The sequence below is a fragment of the Lotus japonicus genome, chromosome 2, assembly GCF_012489685.1.
Source record: "Lotus japonicus ecotype B-129 chromosome 2, LjGifu_v1.2".
NCBI classification, from domain to species: domain Eukaryota; kingdom Viridiplantae; phylum Streptophyta; class Magnoliopsida; order Fabales; family Fabaceae; genus Lotus; species Lotus japonicus.
The window spans coordinates 63,743,247-63,761,947 of NC_080042.1; the positions used below are offsets into that span (position 1 = coordinate 63,743,247).

Below are 18,701 nucleotides of genomic sequence, written 5' to 3' on the forward strand. Positions count from 1 at the left end.
CTTTGTTCGTTTCTCGTTGTCGAAGGTTGCTTCTACAACGATCAAACGTTTGGCTTTGGTTTAGATATTCAATTTTGGTCCTTTGGTTTATATCCTTTGTTCAAAGAGGTTATAGGGTGATTAAACATTTGTGTTTTCTTGAGGATGGTTGTTATTTATAGGGTGATTAAACATTTATGTTTTCTTGAGGATAGTTGCAGATTTTTGTTTTTGTTATTCCTATTATCCTATTTCTAAGTTTAGTCTCTTTCTTCTTTATTAATATATATAGACTTCAAAAAAATAAATAAATTCTGAAGTCTCCGAAGGATACCTCAAATTATAAGAACGAGTATAAATTGTGGTGAATGAGGTCATGGGATCAATCTTGTACAACTTGAACAACTGTAGTTTATTGGAAAAGAAGGTATAGATTCTGAAATCAATCTATTATTGGTCCTTTCTTGTATTGTTTTTAATTCTCCACACCAAAGTATAAAAGATACCTAACCTTCCTTAAACACCTTTAAAATCATTTTATAGACCAAAACAAGGGTATATAGCCGTTGCTAGTCTCTATCTCACACACACGCTCCCACTCAGGTTTCAGCTACGCTCTTTCTCGCATCTTCCTCTTCTCTCACACCCACAGTCCCACAGTAACAACAAAACCTCTCTTTCAAATTTCAATGGTGCTTTTCTACCACACTATATAACCCTAATCAGCTCCACAATCACCCACTTCTCAATTTCCGAATTTTCAGCTCAATTTCATCCCAAATCGATAATTCATCGATCTTTCCCCCTCAAACCCTAACAATTTTCCCGATGAACCATTTGTAAATTCGCTTAACTTCTGCTGTAATTGACAGTTTAATAGCATCTCACGACCAATTTGCAGAGATGGCAGAAAACGATCCTTCCAAGAAAGTAGCTGATAGGTATCTCAGGCGTGAAGTCCTTGGTGAAGGTACCTATGGTGTTGTGTACAAAGCCATTGATACCCAGGTAGCTTTTCTCTTTCTACAGTTAACTTGTTTTGCTTTTTTTTTTTTTATGTGTATATATTTTATAACAATTATGATGATTTTTCAGTGGAAAAATATGAGATTTTTGCATGTATTTTTTCTGGGTTGTGAGAATTAGGCATGTGAATTAAGTTTAGTTAGAGAAATTTCAACATGTTATAGTTTATGATTAATTTCAAAATGATTTAAACAGATATGAGTGAATATTACTCTTGTTTCAATATGTTATAGCTAAAGATGAGGTTAGCCAAATCTATGAATAAGAGAAAAGGGAAACACTTAATTTCATAAAAGTTAGAACTCTGCAGTAATGTGGAAAGGGAATATTCATTTATATGCCTCTAAAGTTGTTTAAGCATGGTTTTGATCAGGTGAATTGTTCTTGCAATTTGAGAATCCCAATAATGAAACTGGAGATATGTTACATTGCATACATGTGTTTATGAACCAGCTTTCTACTCAATAATGAAGAAGGTGTTGCTTTAGTAGTTTAGTGCTATTATATTTGTTATTTTGTGGTGTTTTTAATGATGAACTCATTGCATGGACAGACAGGACAAACGGTTGCCATTAAAAAGATTCGGCTTGGCAAGCAGAAAGAAGGGGTGAATTTTACAGCTCTTAGGGAAATTAAACTGCTTAAAGAGCTTAAAGATCCAAACATTATTGAGTTGATTGATGCGTTCCCACATAAAGGGAATTTACATCTTGTGTTTGAATTCATGGAGACAGACCTCGAAGCTGTCATAAGAGACCGGAACATTTTCCTTTCTCCAGGAGATATTAAATCTTACCTTCAAATGACGCTGAAAGGTCTTGCTTTTTGCCACAAGAAATGGGTTTTGCATAGGTAGGTTATATTACTGATTTGATCATTACAAAATTGTTACCTGCCTTTAGTTCTGAGCTGAAAAGTTTCGTTATGTATTTTCAGAGATATGAAACCAAATAATTTGTTGATAGGACCTAATGGACAGCTGAAACTTGCAGATTTTGGTTTAGCACGGATATTTGGAAGCCCAGATCGCCGGTTCACTCATCAGGTTAGTTTCGTTATAACTAGCAATTATCTCATGTATTGCACGATTTTTCTTAATTTACATTCATGTTAAAAGAGAATATTGAACAGATAGAGTATTTAAAAATATAAAGGAAATATGTATGAGTTATGGAGATGAGGCATTTTAAATTGTGAGAAAAACTGTGAAAATAAATTGTGTGAATTAAGACACGCCATCATTTTTGTTTATGTATTTGATACAGACATACAGTATGTCAAAATTTAAATTTATAAACTTCAAATTTATGGTTATAGTAAGTTTTGGCATTGACAATTAAAAAAATATATGATTGATGTCTATATTTAATCAAAACTATTTGAGGAATAAAAAATACTAAAATGTGAAATTGAGATCGAGAGTGGATCAGGAGTAGTACTCACTCTCAAGAGTGAATTGTCAAACTTAATATATTTGGGTAGATAGCATATGATTTCCTTTGAGTATGTCTGAGGACTTTGGAAATGAACTCAGTTCTTTTTGATAAAACTCAGCATTCTGAGTAAACTGAGATTGTACTTAAATCACACTGTTAATTACTTAATTATACTACTTTCTGAAGATTCATTTAGAAACTAGCAAACTTTACTAAAATGTGGATGGTTCAATTTGCAAGACTAGGTAGGGATGTATAGGGATGTATCTTAGACTTTTTAGTCAGGTTTGACTTATACGTTGATTTAGTTTGAATTTATACAAAAACAAAGGGTGTAAGCAGTGTTCTAGTGTGAAGTGAGGCACGCAGCTGCAAATTGTCGTGGTGCGAGGCCGTGAAATGAAATGGATTTTGGTGGGTGAGGATCATCAGATCTGGGTGAGGCCTTGATGGTGAGGCTTTGGGGACATTGGGAGGAGGTGAAATGTTTGTGATAAAAATGAATTAGAATTCACATCTGTGTTGGAGTGCTTGTGTGGTTATGAATTAAAACGGTATAGTCTATTAACATTTGTTAAAATGGAAATATTCATATTATATTAATTATTATTGGATTCTCTGGTTTATGTTATGTGAAATCTGATCAGGAGGAAATGGTACATAATTTGGGATAAATAGTTTTTTTTTTAACACAGTGTGAAAGTATAAAGAAAAATCATGCTGCAACACGCATCAGAGTGACCGCATTGTCCACATTCGCAGCAGCAGCCGCAACCGTAATTTAAAACACTGAGTGTTAGAACTCAGTGTTTACCTCTAAATCTCCACTATTATTGCCTTTTTCTGTCCTAGAACTACAAGGGGAGGGAAAAAGTTCTGGAATACTTGGTTTTGGTGCATGTGTTCTAGGATTGTGGTTCTGTAGTATAGCCAATTAACCATGCCTTGGATGACTCTGAAGAGTAGAGTAATGTTAAACAAGTAGCTGCTTATTCACTAACTTATATGGGATAAAAAGGCTTCTTTTGAAACCCTTGCTTCCTTCCAATTTAATGGTCTCTTCGATATGTTTCATCCTTATATCTGTATTTTGTACTTTCTTTAATGGATCTACTGAATTGACACTTGTGCATGAATAGGTGTTTGCTCGGTGGTATAGAGCACCTGAGCTATTATTTGGTACAAAGCAATATGGTTCAGGGGTAGATGTCTGGGCTGCAGCTTGCATATTTGCTGAACTCCTCCTTCGTCGGCCCTTTCTTCAGGTAAACCAAGATTGTCATGGTGAATAGAATATATGGAATGTTTTTTTTATGGTAAATCAAATATTGATGTTCCGGAATGATGGATGTTTTTACTGGCAATTTTACTGTGTAACATTTTTTTTTGGGGTATGATATAAACCATTTAAGTTTATCATCCAGTTCAAATTGTAGCCTGAATAAAAACTTCAAAGCTGGGGTTTTACTTAACTGAGATTAGATTAGAAGCTGTTGGCTATGTTATTTAAAGACATTATTGTCTATTAAATTTGACTTGCATCTTTTTCCTGTCCTAATATATTTTATCTAGCTGTTTTCTGGTTTATAATATCTTAGTGACTAGATGTTACCTATAGGATTGGTTGATTTTATTCTTTTGTTTCTGCTTGCTTGCATCCTTTCTTCTAGTAATTCTATGTCTTTGCTTTTAACATTTGCCAGGGTTCAAGTGATATTGATCAATTAGGAAAGGTTTTTGCAGCGTTTGGAACTCCATCACCCTCTCAGTGGCCTGATATGGTATACCTTCCAGATTATGTTGAATACCAATATGTTCCTGCTCCCCCTTTGCGTTCTTTATTTCCGATGGCAAGTGAAGATGCTTTAGATTTGTTGTCAAAGATGTTCACATATGATCCGAAGGTTAGAATTTCCGTGCAGCAGGCATTAGAACATAGGTATGTATGTGCCTTAAACATCCCATGTAGAAAAAAAAAAATCCTTCCCTTCTCCTAATTTTAATGCCTCTTCTTCTACTGTAGGTACTTTTCTTCTGCGCCTCTGCCTACAGTTCCCGACAAGCTTCCTAGACCTGCCCCTAAGAAGGAGTCTAGGGCTCAAGATTTCAATCCTCATGAGGGTCCCACTGTCTTATCACCTCCAAGGAAGTCTAGAAGAGTGATGCCAGGCCGTGATGGGTTTGAAGGAAATTCTTTGCAAGGGGAGGACAAGATTGATGACGATGTTGGTAATTTCAAGCAAACAGCTGGTGATAATACAGGCAAGAATGAGCCGGCACCAATGTCTCTAGATTTTTCTCTCTTCGGATTAAAACCTCCAAATAGACCAACAATTAACAGGTATGACAACATTAATCATCCAATAATTTCAAAGTGACTTAATAATTTGCATTTTGTAATTTTATCCGCATCAAACATAAAAAAGTGGTTGATTTTATTCTGAGCTTGCATAATGAACCATAAACCTTTTATTATTGTTATTGAGGCTGGAAGATAAGTATTGCTTTACACTGCATGGTTTGTTGTACGTATTATCCTTGAATCTTGACTAATTTTGTGAAGGTGATTGATGCTGTCTGCCAAATTGAATGTTAATGTTTAGTAAAAATTTGCTAAATCAAAATGTTGTAGCTATGGAAAAACAACTAAACTAATAGATAGTTACCGTAGTACTGCACTATCCTGCTTACTGACAATTTATGCCAAACTTTTGAAACTAAGTTGGTTTATGATCTTCATTTTTATTTATAACTGGGATTGTGAAGACCCAAATTGCTATTGACTTATTGTAGTTTAGTTAGCATGCTTATTTTCTATGTTGGAATTTGTCACATTATGAGTAATGATTCATAGACATCTAAATAGTAGAAACACCCCAAACACCCCTTTTTCCTGCGGATTTGGCCAAATAATACACTGAACTAACCACCTAAATACACATGACTAACCATAAAGCACATAACCGTGTAAAGTTGAAATTCCTAAATTAGGGATTTGGCCAAATAATACACTGAACTAACCACCTAAATACACATGACTAACCATAAAGCACAGATTGGCCAAATAATACACTGAACTAACCACCTAAATACACATGACTAACCATAAAGCACAGAACCGTGTAAAATTGAATTTATGAATTTCAACTGAGTTTACACGGTTATGTGCTTTATGGTTAGTCATGTGTATTTAGGTGGTTAGTTCAGTGTATTATTTGGCCAAATCCCCAGGAAAAAGGGGTGTTTGGGGTGTTTCTACTATTTAGATGTCTATGAATCATTATTCGTCACATTATGACTCAGTGGAAGGGAAAACAGAATGCAATTTCATGGTGTTTAATAATGCAAGAGTGTGTCAAATGTTTGTTCCCTTTTAATTTCTACTCTTAAATGATACTATTTATTTAGTTCCTTTTTTTTGTTCTGCAGTGCTGACAGATCACATTTAAAAAGAAAATTAGATCTAGAATTCCAGCATGACTAGTGCGTGAGTACAAGGGGTTTGTTGCATCTGAGGAAATGCTGCAATTCGGCTTTGCTTCTGTATCATTCCTTATCCCTCTCTTAGCATGAAGCCTACTATGAATGTGTAATGTCTAAAGGATGAAGTAGTAGGGGCAGCAATTAGCATCTCACTTTAATTGTACCGTTCAGAGACACAAAGTAACTATCATAGGAAAAAAAACTATAGTAAACAAACTCTCTGAATCCCTTTGTTCTTAATTCTTGTTCCTCATGCACAAGAGAATCTGTACAAGTCCACGGAAGGCCTTTGAGTGAGGGCATTTTCTTGAGCCTTTGCTATATCTGACGCATGAAACAGAATCTTAACATTTATTTTGTTATTGAACATTAAGAGAAATTATTCTTTACACTTTTGAGTGTATAATATGTATTTTCTCACAAGGTGGTTTGAAGTTTGCTGCTTGCTTTCATTTATTTAGGCGTAATGTGTTTGTTTCATTTGTTAATAGGATGAGTGCTCCTTGTTTTTTTCAATGTGCAGAATCTTGAATTAAATTTGTTTTACAAGCTAATAGTTTTGCTGTTGCTGATGTTTCTGTCTGGGTACAAATGAGATTTCAGTAGATGCTGGGAATTGCTTGAACTTTATGCATGTTGGTTCTCTCTACTTTAAGCCTTACATTGATCCTAACTAGTGCTCTCAAAACCTTTATCTCCATAAAACTCACTAAAATCCTTTTCACTCCCAAATTAAAAAATGAATCCCCCTAATTCTTGCCATCACAATATGAATTCCTTTAATTTCATTCCCTCATTGAAAACAATCATTCCTGATTTAATTCTGCATGTTTTCAATTACCTCTTACAATCAATCATCTTCATATCCCCAAATCCCTCATCCACTCACCAATTATTTTGTAAAATAACATTCATTTAGCAGGCATAATAAAAGGGTACAATTAATGGCATTGATACGAACATGATCAAACATGAAAAATTAATAAATAAAAAATAGAACACTCGAAGTTGTATTGATCAATCCTATTGTAATGGTGGTAGAATCCATAACGAAGGTGACACACGCCTGAAGGAAGGGTTGAAAGGATAATGTCGAATAAATCTTCCCTCCTTTACATTATAGACCCTTAAATCTAATGGGTCATCAAGGTCAAAAATTATTGGATCATGACGATGATCATCATGGTAGTAAATTGAATCCTTTTGCAGAGAATTAGAGAAACAGGAAAACGACACAACTGTTGAAGCGCTATCATCACCTACAAACAAAACATTGTCTCCCAAATTATCCAGTTTCAACATTTGCAAAACCTTGCCAGTTTGTCCATCTAATTCCAACTTATATACGTCAAAACCCTCCGGAAATCTTCTCACCATCCAAAGGTCTCCTTCTAATGATTCCACAATATAAACTCGCTCAGGTGTTTCTGTTAATTCATTCTCATTATCTTTATAGATGATATTGGGAGTAATCTTCTTCCTTCCAAACAGGTAAAGATTGAAGGACACAATGGTATTCATGCTACACACAGCATATAGTAGACCTTTGTAAAATGTAATATCTCTGTAGAACAAATTACTTTTCTCTACCTTAGTCCAGAATTTTTGACCTGCTCTCATGAATGCAAGCCGACAACTATGATAGTTATGATGAATTACAGCAATGACATAGTCATTAGGGTTTGTTAAGGGGTCAACGGACAAAACAACCCTAGTTACTGCTTCCTTTAGAGGAAGCAACGGTGGCAGAGCGATGGGAGCTACATTCTTAAAAGGATTGATTAGAGTTATGACATGACTACTATTAGCACACCTTGATCGGATAGAAGCCTCATATACCGTTGCTAGCCAACCCTGGCTAGAGCCACAAATAATAATCATCTTATTAGAAAGCATTCGCGGCAATCGGAAAGGGTAGACTCTATTACCCGGAATGCTAAACAAACATGTCTTGAATCCTCTTCTTCTTCTTGGTCTTCTTATCCGGATCATTAGCATAGGGAGAACACTAGATCTAAATTGCTTGTTTTGATGATTAAGCTTTGCAACTGAGCACCAATTCTTGCACACGACGCCGAACCAAACATGATCTATACGTTCTTCCAACTTGTCTAGAATTAAATCGAGAGCGAACGCTTCTAAATTCGCCCAATCTCGTTGCTCCATATGTGGTGCGTGAAGAGGAACAAGTGAGAATAAGGACTTTGGAGAGATGAGATTGTGCAAGTCTCAAAGATAATATATATGGTTTTAATATATTTTTATAAAAAAAAACGTTTTTATTTATAAAAGAGATAACGCCGTGAAATTGGATTTGATTTAGTAGTATTTAATTTAATTAATTTAGTGTAATATTTTGGTGTGAAATTTCAAGAAAATTTGGTAACTATATGATCAAATTCAATCTTTTTATTTGAATATTTAAACAAATAATCGTTAAAAGATATTAAAGCTTACGTTCAAAATCTAGTAGTTGAAATTAAATAACAATATATATATATATATATATATATAATAGTTAAAAAAAAACGAGATGAGAGAAAATTGAAACGCAATCTCAAGGATTCGGGTATGAGATATTCAGCAGGAGGCGTGAAGCTAAAATGATAGAGCAAAGTCACGTACCAAGGGGTCTTTAGCAATTTAAAAAAAAATGATACATAGTAGTATAGTACTGTTAGTGGCGCATCTTCGAAGGACTTGAACGTGAAGACTTATATATGTTGGGCAAGAAGGACAATCTTGTTCCAAATCAATGGAGGTGACTTGCATGGAAAGCTGTTGAGTCTATCTCTTTAACAAGCACACCCTTTGGCAACATCTTCTAAAGTAGAGGCATGTGGAGGGATGGCTTAAAGGTGTTCCAATGGAGCTTGATTTTCTTGTCACATCCAGCTTGCTTCGGTTAGAAGCTTAGTTTCAATTGGAATATAAGGAAATCCTTTGTCTGAGGTGCTACTCTGGTTTCAAAAATCTTGTGAGCAATGGGTGACATTGATTGGTGATAGGAACATTGCGTTGTTTCATACCCAGATTGTTATTTGGAGAAAGAGGAATAAAATTCATATACACTCTGACATAAAGACAATACTTGGAGCTCTGAGGAGGAAGTTCTAAAAGATGAGGCTCATGAGTTCGCTCTGGATCTTTTTAGCTCATCAGGGGATGACATATTGCAGGATCACTATCAGGTTACCAACCTACCTTGGTTTTCAATCGGTCTTCTTTAAGCATTATTGAGATTGAGATGATGATATTATTGAACATTATTTGGAAGGTGGTCAGAGATGCTTTCATTTCCAGCTCTATTGACCCTTCTCTTGTTGAAACCTTAATTGTTTAGTTTTAATTTTGAAGATAAACTTACCTACTTCGATGAAAGTGTTCTAGCGCATTAGCTTGTGCAACTTGGTGTACAAGATCATTAAAATTATCTTAGTCTCTCGCCTTCGTCCCTTTTAAAATCAATTCATTAGCCCTCTCTAGTCGAGCTTTGTCCCGAAAGAGTAACAACTGATAATTCTATCTTAGCTCATGAGGTAATTCATTATCTTAATAACTCTTATGCAAAGAAAGATCTAGGGCTTTTTTTTGTATATCAGAAAGATAAATTGCACTTTTCAGAAACTGATCCCTGAACCTCCCTCACCCAACCGACATGTCCCTCAATTCTTACCACTTGAACTATCATTCGGAAACAAAGATTAGGGCTTTTGTAAGACTCGGATATTTTTTAGAAAATGTTTAGTTATACTTGTAATTATGCTTCAACAAAACATATTTTCATTATATTATAAATTTTTAAATACTATTAGGTGGTATTTCAAGTACTAACATAATTATTAAATTTTATATAATTTATTTCAATTAAAATATTCAAGATAAAAAAATAATAGTGTTCAATGTTAAACAATTTTACATTGACATCCAATCAGACTATGTCACGTAGGATGAATAGTTATATTCATTTTTAATTTTAGTTAAAAGAAAAATATATTTTCTAATTTTACCAAAATCAATTATATGTGTGACCATTCAAAATTTTTAATTCTAAAAAAATTGAAAATATATTCATGCATTGCATGCGCTACACACCGGAGATAATGATGACTAAGGAAAAGAAGTTGCTAGAAAGGAAGAGTTTTAAGTGAGAATAAAAAGATTTTGTAAAATAACATTCATTTAGCAAGCATAAAGGGGTAAAATGGATGGCAATGACAATACCAATATGATTATATGAACATGATGAAACAAGAAAAATTAATATATAAAAAGTAGAATACTCCAAGTTAATTGGATTGATCAATCCCATTGAAATTGTGGTAGAATCCATAACAAAGGTGGCACACGCTTGAAGGAAGGGTTGAGAGGATACTGTTGAATTAATCTTCCCTCCTTTACATTATAGACCCTTAAATCAAATGGGCCATGAGGGTAGATGTTTGGTGTCTCATCAATACCATTCTCATAGTAGTAGATTGAATCCTTTTGCAGAGAATTAGAGAAATAGGAAAATGAAGCTACAGTTGAATCGCCATGATCACCTACAAACAAAACATTGTCTCCCAAATTATCTAGTTTCAACATTTGCAAAACCTTCCCATATTGTGCATCTAGTTCCAACTTGTATACATCAAAACCCTCCAAAAATCTTCTCACCAACCATAGGTCTCCTTCTAATGATTTCACAACATATACTCGCTTTGGAGTTCCCGTTAATCCATTATTTTCATAAATGATATGAGGAATAATCTTCTCCCTTCCATAAGGGTCATCCGAATAATCAAGATTGAAGGACACAATGACGACATTGTCACACACAACATATATTAGACCTCTATAAAATGTAATATCTCTGTAGATCAAAGAACGATTCATCTTTGCATAAGTCCAGAGTTCTTGACCTGCTCTTATGAATGCAAGACGACAATTACGAGAGCCGTAATGGGTTACAGCAACCACATAGTTATTCGGGTTTGTTAAGGGGTCAACAGACAAAACAACCCTCTTTACATCACCAGTCCTCAACATTGGCAGGGCAATGTTATCTACGTCTTTAAGAGGATTGATTAGACATATGGCATGTTCAGCCAACCATGATAGTGAGCTAGCTTTAGCCACCACGGCTAGCCAACCATGACTAGAGCCACAAATTTTAATCCTCTTTTCGGTATGTATTGTCCATGGCGATAGGAAGGGGTAAACTCTATTACCTGGAATGCTAAACAAACTTGTCTTGATTTTTCTTCTTCCTCTTCTTGTTTTTGTGCGAATCATTAGCATAGGCAGAACACTACTAGTTCTGAATTGCTTGCTTTGATGGTTAAGCTTTGCAACTGAGCACCAATTCTTACACACGAGACCAAACCAAACATGATCTATACGCTCTTCCAACTTGTCAAGAACTAAATCGAGAGCGATCGCGTCTAAATGCGCCCAATCTCGCTGCATATGTGGTGTGTGAAAAGGAAGAAGTGAAAATAAAGACTTTATGTTAGTATCAGAGTGGCGCAACGGAAAATTAATGTAGTTTTTTTTTTGAAATTTCAAGAACATTTGATATCTTTACACACATATATATATATATGATCAAATCCAATCTTTTTATTTAAAACAAATAACCTTTAGAAGAAATTCAATCAATTTAATTTTTTTCAAAATCTAGTAGTTAAAATAACAATATATATATTCAATAGAAAAAAACGAGATCAGAGAAAATTGAAACGCAATCTCAAGGATTCTGGTCTAATGAACCAGGATGTGATAATGGGAAATATTATGATAATTGGAGAGCATTGGTGAGTCAAAATTGACTCAAGTGAATTTTATTTGAGATCAGGGGTAATTTGTAACCGGATGACTAGAAATATGCTTCATTCTCATAGATAATATGATCGAACTCTTAACCTCATATAATTAAGGGTCAAGTTGAGCAACCCCACATCACGCTTGAAGGGTGGGGGTGGATGATATTGGTCAGTGGTATGGTATGTTGTAGTAGTATGGTCCTTATGGCTGATCATGAGTCACGAGGGATGAAATCATGAAATCATATATATGATCATTATCTGTTATTAATGACACCTTCCAACTTATTAAATGAAGATCTTTGTGGTGGTTGAAGGCTATTTTGAACCCATTTGGTTGTTGGGATCTTTGTCCATCTCTTTGTCTTCACGTTTCCCCATTTTTCTCAAGAAAATAGCAAGTTTTTTAACAATATTCCCTTATAAAAAATGAGGTGGAGTGTAATATTTAAGTAAGTTTGGAATTTAGTGTAATATAGAAAAACCTTAAGGCAGTGAAATGTAATTTACTCTATTTTATAATTAAACTAATAACATTCTATTCCTCATGTAACCAAAAAAACTAATAACATTCTATATTTCACTACAAATTTTTAAATTGCTGATTTAAAAACTATATTTTAGTATTATATATCAAATTTTATTTATTTATTTTAAACTTAAAATACAAATTATATTTTTTTTGTTACATGAGGAAAAATAACAAATTTAAAACTAAAACTAGCTAACAACATCTAAATAAAATGAAGCATAAACAAACGACGGGGCGCCTCCAAGTTTGTTTCTGGACTCCGGGCAAACTAGCCTGATGCGCCAAACAATCCACTGTATCATTCTTCTCACGTTGAACATGTAAGAACTACACCCATAAGAATCTGAGCACCATATCTAGAATTCGTGGAAGGACATTTCTAACCAAAAAAGTTCGGAAATCAACATTGCTTTAAAGAGCGACAACCACATTCAAACAATCAGATAAGCACACAACACTCTAAAATGCCAATTCAAGAGCATGCTCTATTGCGAGCTCGACACCCAACACCTCTACCACGAAAGCACTGCCATTGCCCAAGCTCTTGAAAACCCCTGAAACCCAATCACCGAACTTATTCCTAACCATAGATTTAAAATAATAACTTTTGTTACATAAGAAAACTAAACAAAAATTGATAATTTTTTTACAAATCTATATTCAAATTTAAATACTTTAAAAAGTTTTCTCACGGGTGCTCCAATAATTGGATTCAATTCAAACAGCACTCCAAGCTCCAATAATCAGCAGTGTTATATGGAAGTCAAATAGGAGCAAAATCCTAATTTATTAAATAACAAAATTTCAGCAGTGAGTTCTGCAACAATAGACTATATATGCTAAGCAATAGTTACGATTCTACATTTTTCCTGAAGTACATTGATGCCGAGTTGTGGCTCCATATAATAACTAGGATTATGCCAAGAGTTAGCAAAATTAGGCTGGAGGAGTAACGTTTTGGTCACCCGGAAGTGCATTCATTTGGACTTCATTGTCTCCTACTCTTATTGCTGCTTTCTTGGCCTGAACAATAATTACACTATTGTTAGAAGCCAGATATTTAGAAAGAAATTAACATTGCTGGAAATTTAAAAGGACTTACTTCTTTCTCCCAATTGGTGCGTAAGGTGATGAGAAAAAACACCACAACTTGCACAATAAGTGCTAATACAATGCCTAAAACTAGCCCCTGTAGTGTTCATGAAGAATTAATCAAGATATATAATCTCAAGTTCATCAGGTTCAGTTCAATGAGTTTACTAATAGACAGGACTATAACATGAACAAAATTGTCAATGAATCTTATACCTTTCCCTTCATATGGAGGACAAAAGCAAACACAACTGCAAATGGAACACCAACAAAATAATAAGACCCAAGATTAACAAATGCACCAAGCTTCTGCCAACCACATCCTCTTGCCACACCTATTCACAATTTAAGAGTTAGCTAGCAAAGCTTAGTTCATGTCTCACAATGGAAAAAAAAGTATTGTTTTGTGAATTCAACCGAAATCTATTACAAACTAAGTTAGGTTGAATTCTCCCTAGTACGAGGGAAAGGAAAAATGAAAAAAATTGGAGCTTATTGGATGCTTTTATTTTGTACCTTGGAGTGCTGTTTGAATTGAATCCACAAAGACAGAGGTTGCAACAATTGGAGTCAAGGAAGTCAAATAAGTGGCCACTTCATGTACATTGGTAAAAGCACGAGGCCAAACTTTCCACACCGCCATGAAAAAAGCTGATTCTATAATTCCCGCCGTGAAGGCCATCAACAAGAGGACTTTAACAGCTAAATGTGCATTTTTTGGAGAACCAGCCCCTAGTTCATTTGAGATTCTTGTGCTGTTGAATGGAAACATGTACTTAATGAGACTCATTATGGTGAATAAAAAGTAACAACATGTGACTGCAACATTATTTGTGGTGATAATCATAGTGTACACATTTTCTTATATGTTTTTGATGCTTATAGAATGAATTTAATCACTACACTCAACATGAAATACTGACCTTCCAGCAGCACTGATTCCAAATGGTATCATCCAAATTGTCCCGGTTGTAGTAATGCTGGGGATGAGAAAAGTAGAGATGATAAATCAAAACAATGCTGGAAAGGAAAATGACATATCCAAAGGTGAAATGGAAATATAATGTCCAAATCATATCGTAGTCGTAGCACAACGGTAATGGCGTTATAGTCTTTAAAAAAGTGTGTTACTAAATATCATCTGATTGATAAACTAACCTTATCGAAAGCACTGAAGTTTGCTGCTTTGGATTGGGAAGAGCACCAGCTAGGAGCACTAAGAGTTCAAACGTCCATGATTCTAAGCTGTAACATAGTAAGTACCATAGAGCAGCAATATTTAGAACTTCTCACTTTCATTAATTTTTCAAATAAGCTAATGAATAAACGTTTATGTGATAAGTTTTCATTGACATAAGAGTTTAATTAAATTGTTTCCCAAATATCATCTTTGAGTCTCATGTCTATTTCGTTTACTAGCTATTATGTTACAAACCATGTATGTTATATGGAAGAAAATTTGGTTCAGCAAAATAAATATCATACCAGACCATGACTGCTGAAGGAAAAGCTAGTCTGAGAAAATGAGGGATGTCATGAAAGCATTCCCATGAGAAACCAACCCAAGTCTTTTTGCAAGAAGGGGAGAACCATACATAAAGTGCTAGCATGACCATGCTAAGCCAATTTGAGATGCAAGTTGCAATGGCAGCTCCTTTAATGCCAAGCCCAAGTTTGATTACAAAAGTCCAGCAGAGAAGGACATGTGCTAAGCTAGTAAATCCAGTAGATAGCACCATGGGGAACACTATGTTTTGGGTTTGTAGGAATTTAACAAGGCAGCGAAGAAGGCCATTGGCAGAAAGGCTTGGGATCATGTAACGAGCAAATAGTTGAGCTTGTGCTGCAATATTTTTGTCTTGATGAAGAAGAATCAAAATGGGCTTTATGTAAGCCCAAATAAAAGATTGAGGAATAGTGACAAGGAGTGTGACAAACATGGCTCTTTGTGTGTATATGCCAACCTTGTGATATTGTTGTGCTCCATATGCTTGACCGCAAAATGTGTCTAGCGCACTTGACAACCCCAACTAACAATCATGAACATGAGTAATTAACAAATTAGTATCACATAGGATATACAAAAAATTTAAGTTTTGTGATTTGAAAATTGAACATATACAAAATATTTAACAAGAAGAAATTAGCAATATAAATATAAATAGTTTACATAGCCAACCAATAGTAATATTGAGAAGACATTTGACCCATTACATCTGGGTCCGAATTGCCAGATCAATTTTTTGTTTTATTATTTTCCATATCAAAATTAAATAAAAAATAAAAAAAGGTAGGATATGTAAGGTCCGTTTGGTGATCAGGACAAGATATGATAGGATAGGATATGTGAACATGATAGCAACATGATAGATAAGAGCGGGATAAATTCTTATCCTATCCTGTGTTTGAGGTGCACATGATAATGACAAGATATGATAAGGAAATATGTATCAAATGTATGCTTTATTAATTTAAATTTTATTAGTTAGCCTATTTTATTGTTTCTAAGATAACCTATATTTTAAATAAAATTATGCAGTTAACCAATTGGTTTTCACTTAATTGTGACACGCGATAATTAACAATAAAAGTTAACTAAATTATGAATATTATTATTTCAAAAGTAATTTATATTTAAATTATAAATTATTATATAGGTAGATAAATAATTTTAAATAATAGGAGATGAAAATAGAAAATTAGTCTATCACTATTAAAAAATTAATATTTGTAACCAATTGATTTTCACTTAGTTGTGACACGTGATAAACAATAAAATTAATTAAATTTAAAATATTATTATTTCAAAAGTAATTTATATTTAAATTATAAATTATTATATAAGTAGATAAATAATTTTTAAATAATAAGAGATGAAAATATTAAATTAGTATATTACTATTAATAAATAAATATTTTTAAGTGTGTAGTCTATTTTACTATTTATGAATAATAATTTTTTTATTTTATTTAAATTATATAATATTAAAATAAATTGATTTGGAGTTAGGATACTGAAAGAAAATATATAACTGGTATCATATTTTGTTATAACTGGTATCCTATTTTGTTAGGATAAGTTCTATCCTAGCTCCCCCCTCAGGATAACTTTTATACATGATGAACATGATAGGATTAGAGACAGGATTGTGTTATCGTATGCTACTAGCGCAACAAACAACATATAACATCATTATATTATTACTATCCTGTCATATCATATCATGTCTTGACCACCAAACAAGCGCATAGTAGTATATGATATTATGATTTGATATGGCCTGCTTATTAATTAAATCCTATTAAAAGTTGATGCTTTTGTGATGTGCTCCCTCCATTTCCATAAATGATTGATTGACTTCCTAGTAGGTCATTAATTTCTTAAGTAAATTATAATGGGGATCAAAACTTTCCTTAAAAAAATGGCACCTAAAAAGTAGAGAAGAAAATTAAGCATGACAACATACCAATACATTGAAACCGGTTACATTCACAAATGTAGAGGCCAAAGAAGCACCAGCTAGATGCAACTCGTCCAAATGCCCAACAAACATGAGAGAGATCATCTGCAAACTGTTTTGAAACACACACACAAATACCATTGGCCCTGCAAGCCATAGCTGCTTCTTTATTTCATCTGCAATTCCCTTTCTCCATATGGCCATTATGCTCTCTCACTCTCTCACTTTTACAACTTTTATTTTGGTTGAATCTCTCTCAAAACTCTCACACACTGTAATAACACACTGTCTTCTGTTCTGAAAGATGATGCCAGTGCAGCTTTTCTAAAAAATAGCACTGCACTGGAGATATAAAATCAATATTGAGGTTTCTCTCTGTGGAAATGTTGCTTTATATACGTGATTTAATGGAAATGTGGTCTTGGAGGATCTGCCATGGTTTAGAAATTTTTAGGTGAATAAGATATATATAGATCTGATCCATTAAAAAAATATAAAATAATGATAAAAAGGTAAAGGGAGAAGATTTCCTACCATTTATTTTAATAATGATATATGTTGAATTCTCTATTCTCCTTTTGACTCTCAGCCTAATCAGAACTGAGGTCATCATCATTAAGTGCATTTAGTCAAGTCAAAAGAGAAATACTAGCAAAACAACGTTCTTTTTCTAACATTCTCTTTAAAATGTTAAAATAAATGTAGGCCGGATTCATTAAATTATAATATTGAGTTTGACTCCAATTTGGTAGAACCTACATGAATATTAATCAATTAAATAAAAAGCACGTAGTGAAAAGGTGTAAAAGAAAGTGTTGTTAGCACTTCTCTAGTCAAATATTCTACATATGATAGCTAGTAAGAATATAAGTGTATATTTATTTTGATGTTGGTGTAAATATAAGTGCGATTTCACGTATTTCAAAATATTAATATGGTAGCTTTAAAAAAAGATATTAACAGAGTAGTTAAAATTTGACTTGTTAAATTCAACGCGGATAAAAAAGTAAGATTTTTTGTCATAGTTTAAAATAAATATATTTGGCTTAACAAAACAAAAACATTTTAAGAAATTCGATTAAAAATGTTTTCATGTGTTTTATTTAGTTTTACTTAATCTATAAAAGATTAACTAATTGTGGTTTAATTTTTACTTTTGATTTTTTTTAATACAAAGCACATTGCTTGCTCCCATAATCCAAACAGAGCATAAGATAAAAAATTAGGTCAAACCCCATCTCTCTTATCAACTTGTCTCTGAATAATTCTATCCTCTCTATATATAAGTTTTGAGCAGATACTAGGTTTCCTCCCTAACAACCTTAACAACGCAGCTCTATCTCCTATAACAACATGGTCTTCACCAACTATAAATAAAAGATCACCATTCACACTCCAAATAATTGCACTTTCACATATTGACTTGAGCATAGAAGTCCCTTTTGTAGGTGACCCTGCTAGTCTAAGCATTGGAGGATGAAGTACAACCATTTCATCTATTGTCTGCGCATGTTAGCTAGAGGATATTATTATCAACACCTTGGGCAAGGAGTATCCTCCATAATCAGGTTCACTTAGCATTTCAAGTTAGATCATTAACAAAATCTATGGGAAAAGATGAACATCAATTCATACCACCATTATCGTCACGATGGAAGTTTTATCATCATCATGGTCAACAACAAGGATACTAGTCCTAATAAACCAGACGATCTTCAACAAAAAAAAAATAGATTTGGTCGTAGGTGACCATATATCATTTCACTCACAAACCCAAAGCTCTTGACAAGCTTCTTATTGCTGGAGGATTCACAGGGAGACACTTTGGTTAACTTGTAGAAGAGACGCTTGCACACACTTATGGGTATAACCACCTAAGATCGAC

The 18,701-nt window shown here is 33.7% G+C and overlaps 4 protein-coding genes across 4 annotated transcripts; 1 reads left to right on the forward strand and 3 right to left on the reverse strand.

The window, feature by feature from the left end:
• The first annotated feature begins 521 nt into the window (after window positions 1-521).
• Window positions 522-6,440, forward strand: LOC130738810 (cyclin-dependent kinase D-3-like). The gene is made up of 7 exons (XM_057590966.1): window positions 522-987; window positions 1,559-1,857; window positions 1,942-2,050; window positions 3,581-3,706; window positions 4,145-4,380; window positions 4,465-4,782; window positions 5,871-6,440. The coding sequence occupies exons 1-7, from the start codon at window positions 883-885 to the stop codon at window positions 5,923-5,925; spliced, it is 1,248 nt and encodes a 415-aa protein (XP_057446949.1). The 5' UTR covers window positions 522-882; the 3' UTR covers window positions 5,926-6,440.
• Window positions 6,441-6,947: 507 nt separating this feature from the next.
• LOC130736825 (F-box protein At4g35733-like) lies at window positions 6,948-8,090 on the reverse strand. Its single transcript, XM_057588607.1, has one exon. The coding sequence runs from the start codon at window positions 8,088-8,090 to the stop codon at window positions 6,948-6,950; it is 1,143 nt and encodes a 380-aa protein (XP_057444590.1).
• A 2,136-nt stretch (window positions 8,091-10,226) lies between these two features.
• LOC130736826 (uncharacterized) lies at window positions 10,227-11,375 on the reverse strand. The gene has a single exon (XM_057588608.1). It carries the CDS (start codon window positions 11,373-11,375, stop codon window positions 10,227-10,229), a length of 1,149 nt encoding a protein of 382 aa, XP_057444591.1.
• Window positions 11,376-12,961: 1,586 nt separating this feature from the next.
• On the reverse strand, window positions 12,962-17,224 carry LOC130735545 (protein DETOXIFICATION 16-like). Its single transcript, XM_057587493.1, has 8 exons — window positions 16,823-17,224; window positions 14,841-15,385; window positions 14,514-14,600; window positions 14,279-14,335; window positions 13,872-14,110; window positions 13,572-13,690; window positions 13,366-13,452; window positions 12,962-13,286 (listed from the first exon to the last, which is right to left on the reverse strand). Exons 1-8 carry the CDS (start codon window positions 17,018-17,020, stop codon window positions 13,200-13,202), a joined length of 1,419 nt encoding a protein of 472 aa, XP_057443476.1. The 5' UTR covers window positions 17,021-17,224; the 3' UTR covers window positions 12,962-13,199.
• Window positions 17,225-18,701: the final 1,477 nt, after the last annotated feature.

Bases quoted from the DNA above. Each gene is read 5' to 3' on its own strand.
- LOC130736825 (XM_057588607.1), bottom strand. From the start codon at position 8,090: ATGGAGCAACGAGATTGGGCGAATTTAGAAGCGTTCGCTCTCGATTTA.
- LOC130736826 (XM_057588608.1), bottom strand. From the start codon at position 11,375: ATGCAGCGAGATTGGGCGCATTTAGACGCGATCGCTCTCGATTTAGTT.
- LOC130738810 (XM_057590966.1), top strand. From the start codon at position 883: ATGGCAGAAAACGATCCTTCCAAGAAAGTAGCTGATAGGTATCTCAGG. The intron at 2,051-3,580 runs GTTAGTTTCGTT...GTGCATGAATAG, and splicing joins ATCGCCGGTTCACTCATCAG to GTGTTTGCTCGGTGGTATAG. The intron at 4,783-5,870 runs GTATGACAACAT...TTTGTTCTGCAG, and splicing joins AATAGACCAACAATTAACAG to TGCTGACAGATCACATTTAA.
- LOC130735545 (XM_057587493.1), bottom strand. From the start codon at position 17,020: ATGGCCATATGGAGAAAGGGAATTGCAGATGAAATAAAGAAGCAGCTA. The intron at 14,601-14,840 runs GTATGATATTTA...ACTATGTTACAG, and splicing joins CCTTCAGCAGTCATGGTCTG to CTTAGAATCATGGACGTTTG. The intron at 13,453-13,571 runs GTATAAGATTCA...TGAACACTACAG, and splicing joins TCCTCCATATGAAGGGAAAG to GGGCTAGTTTTAGGCATTGT.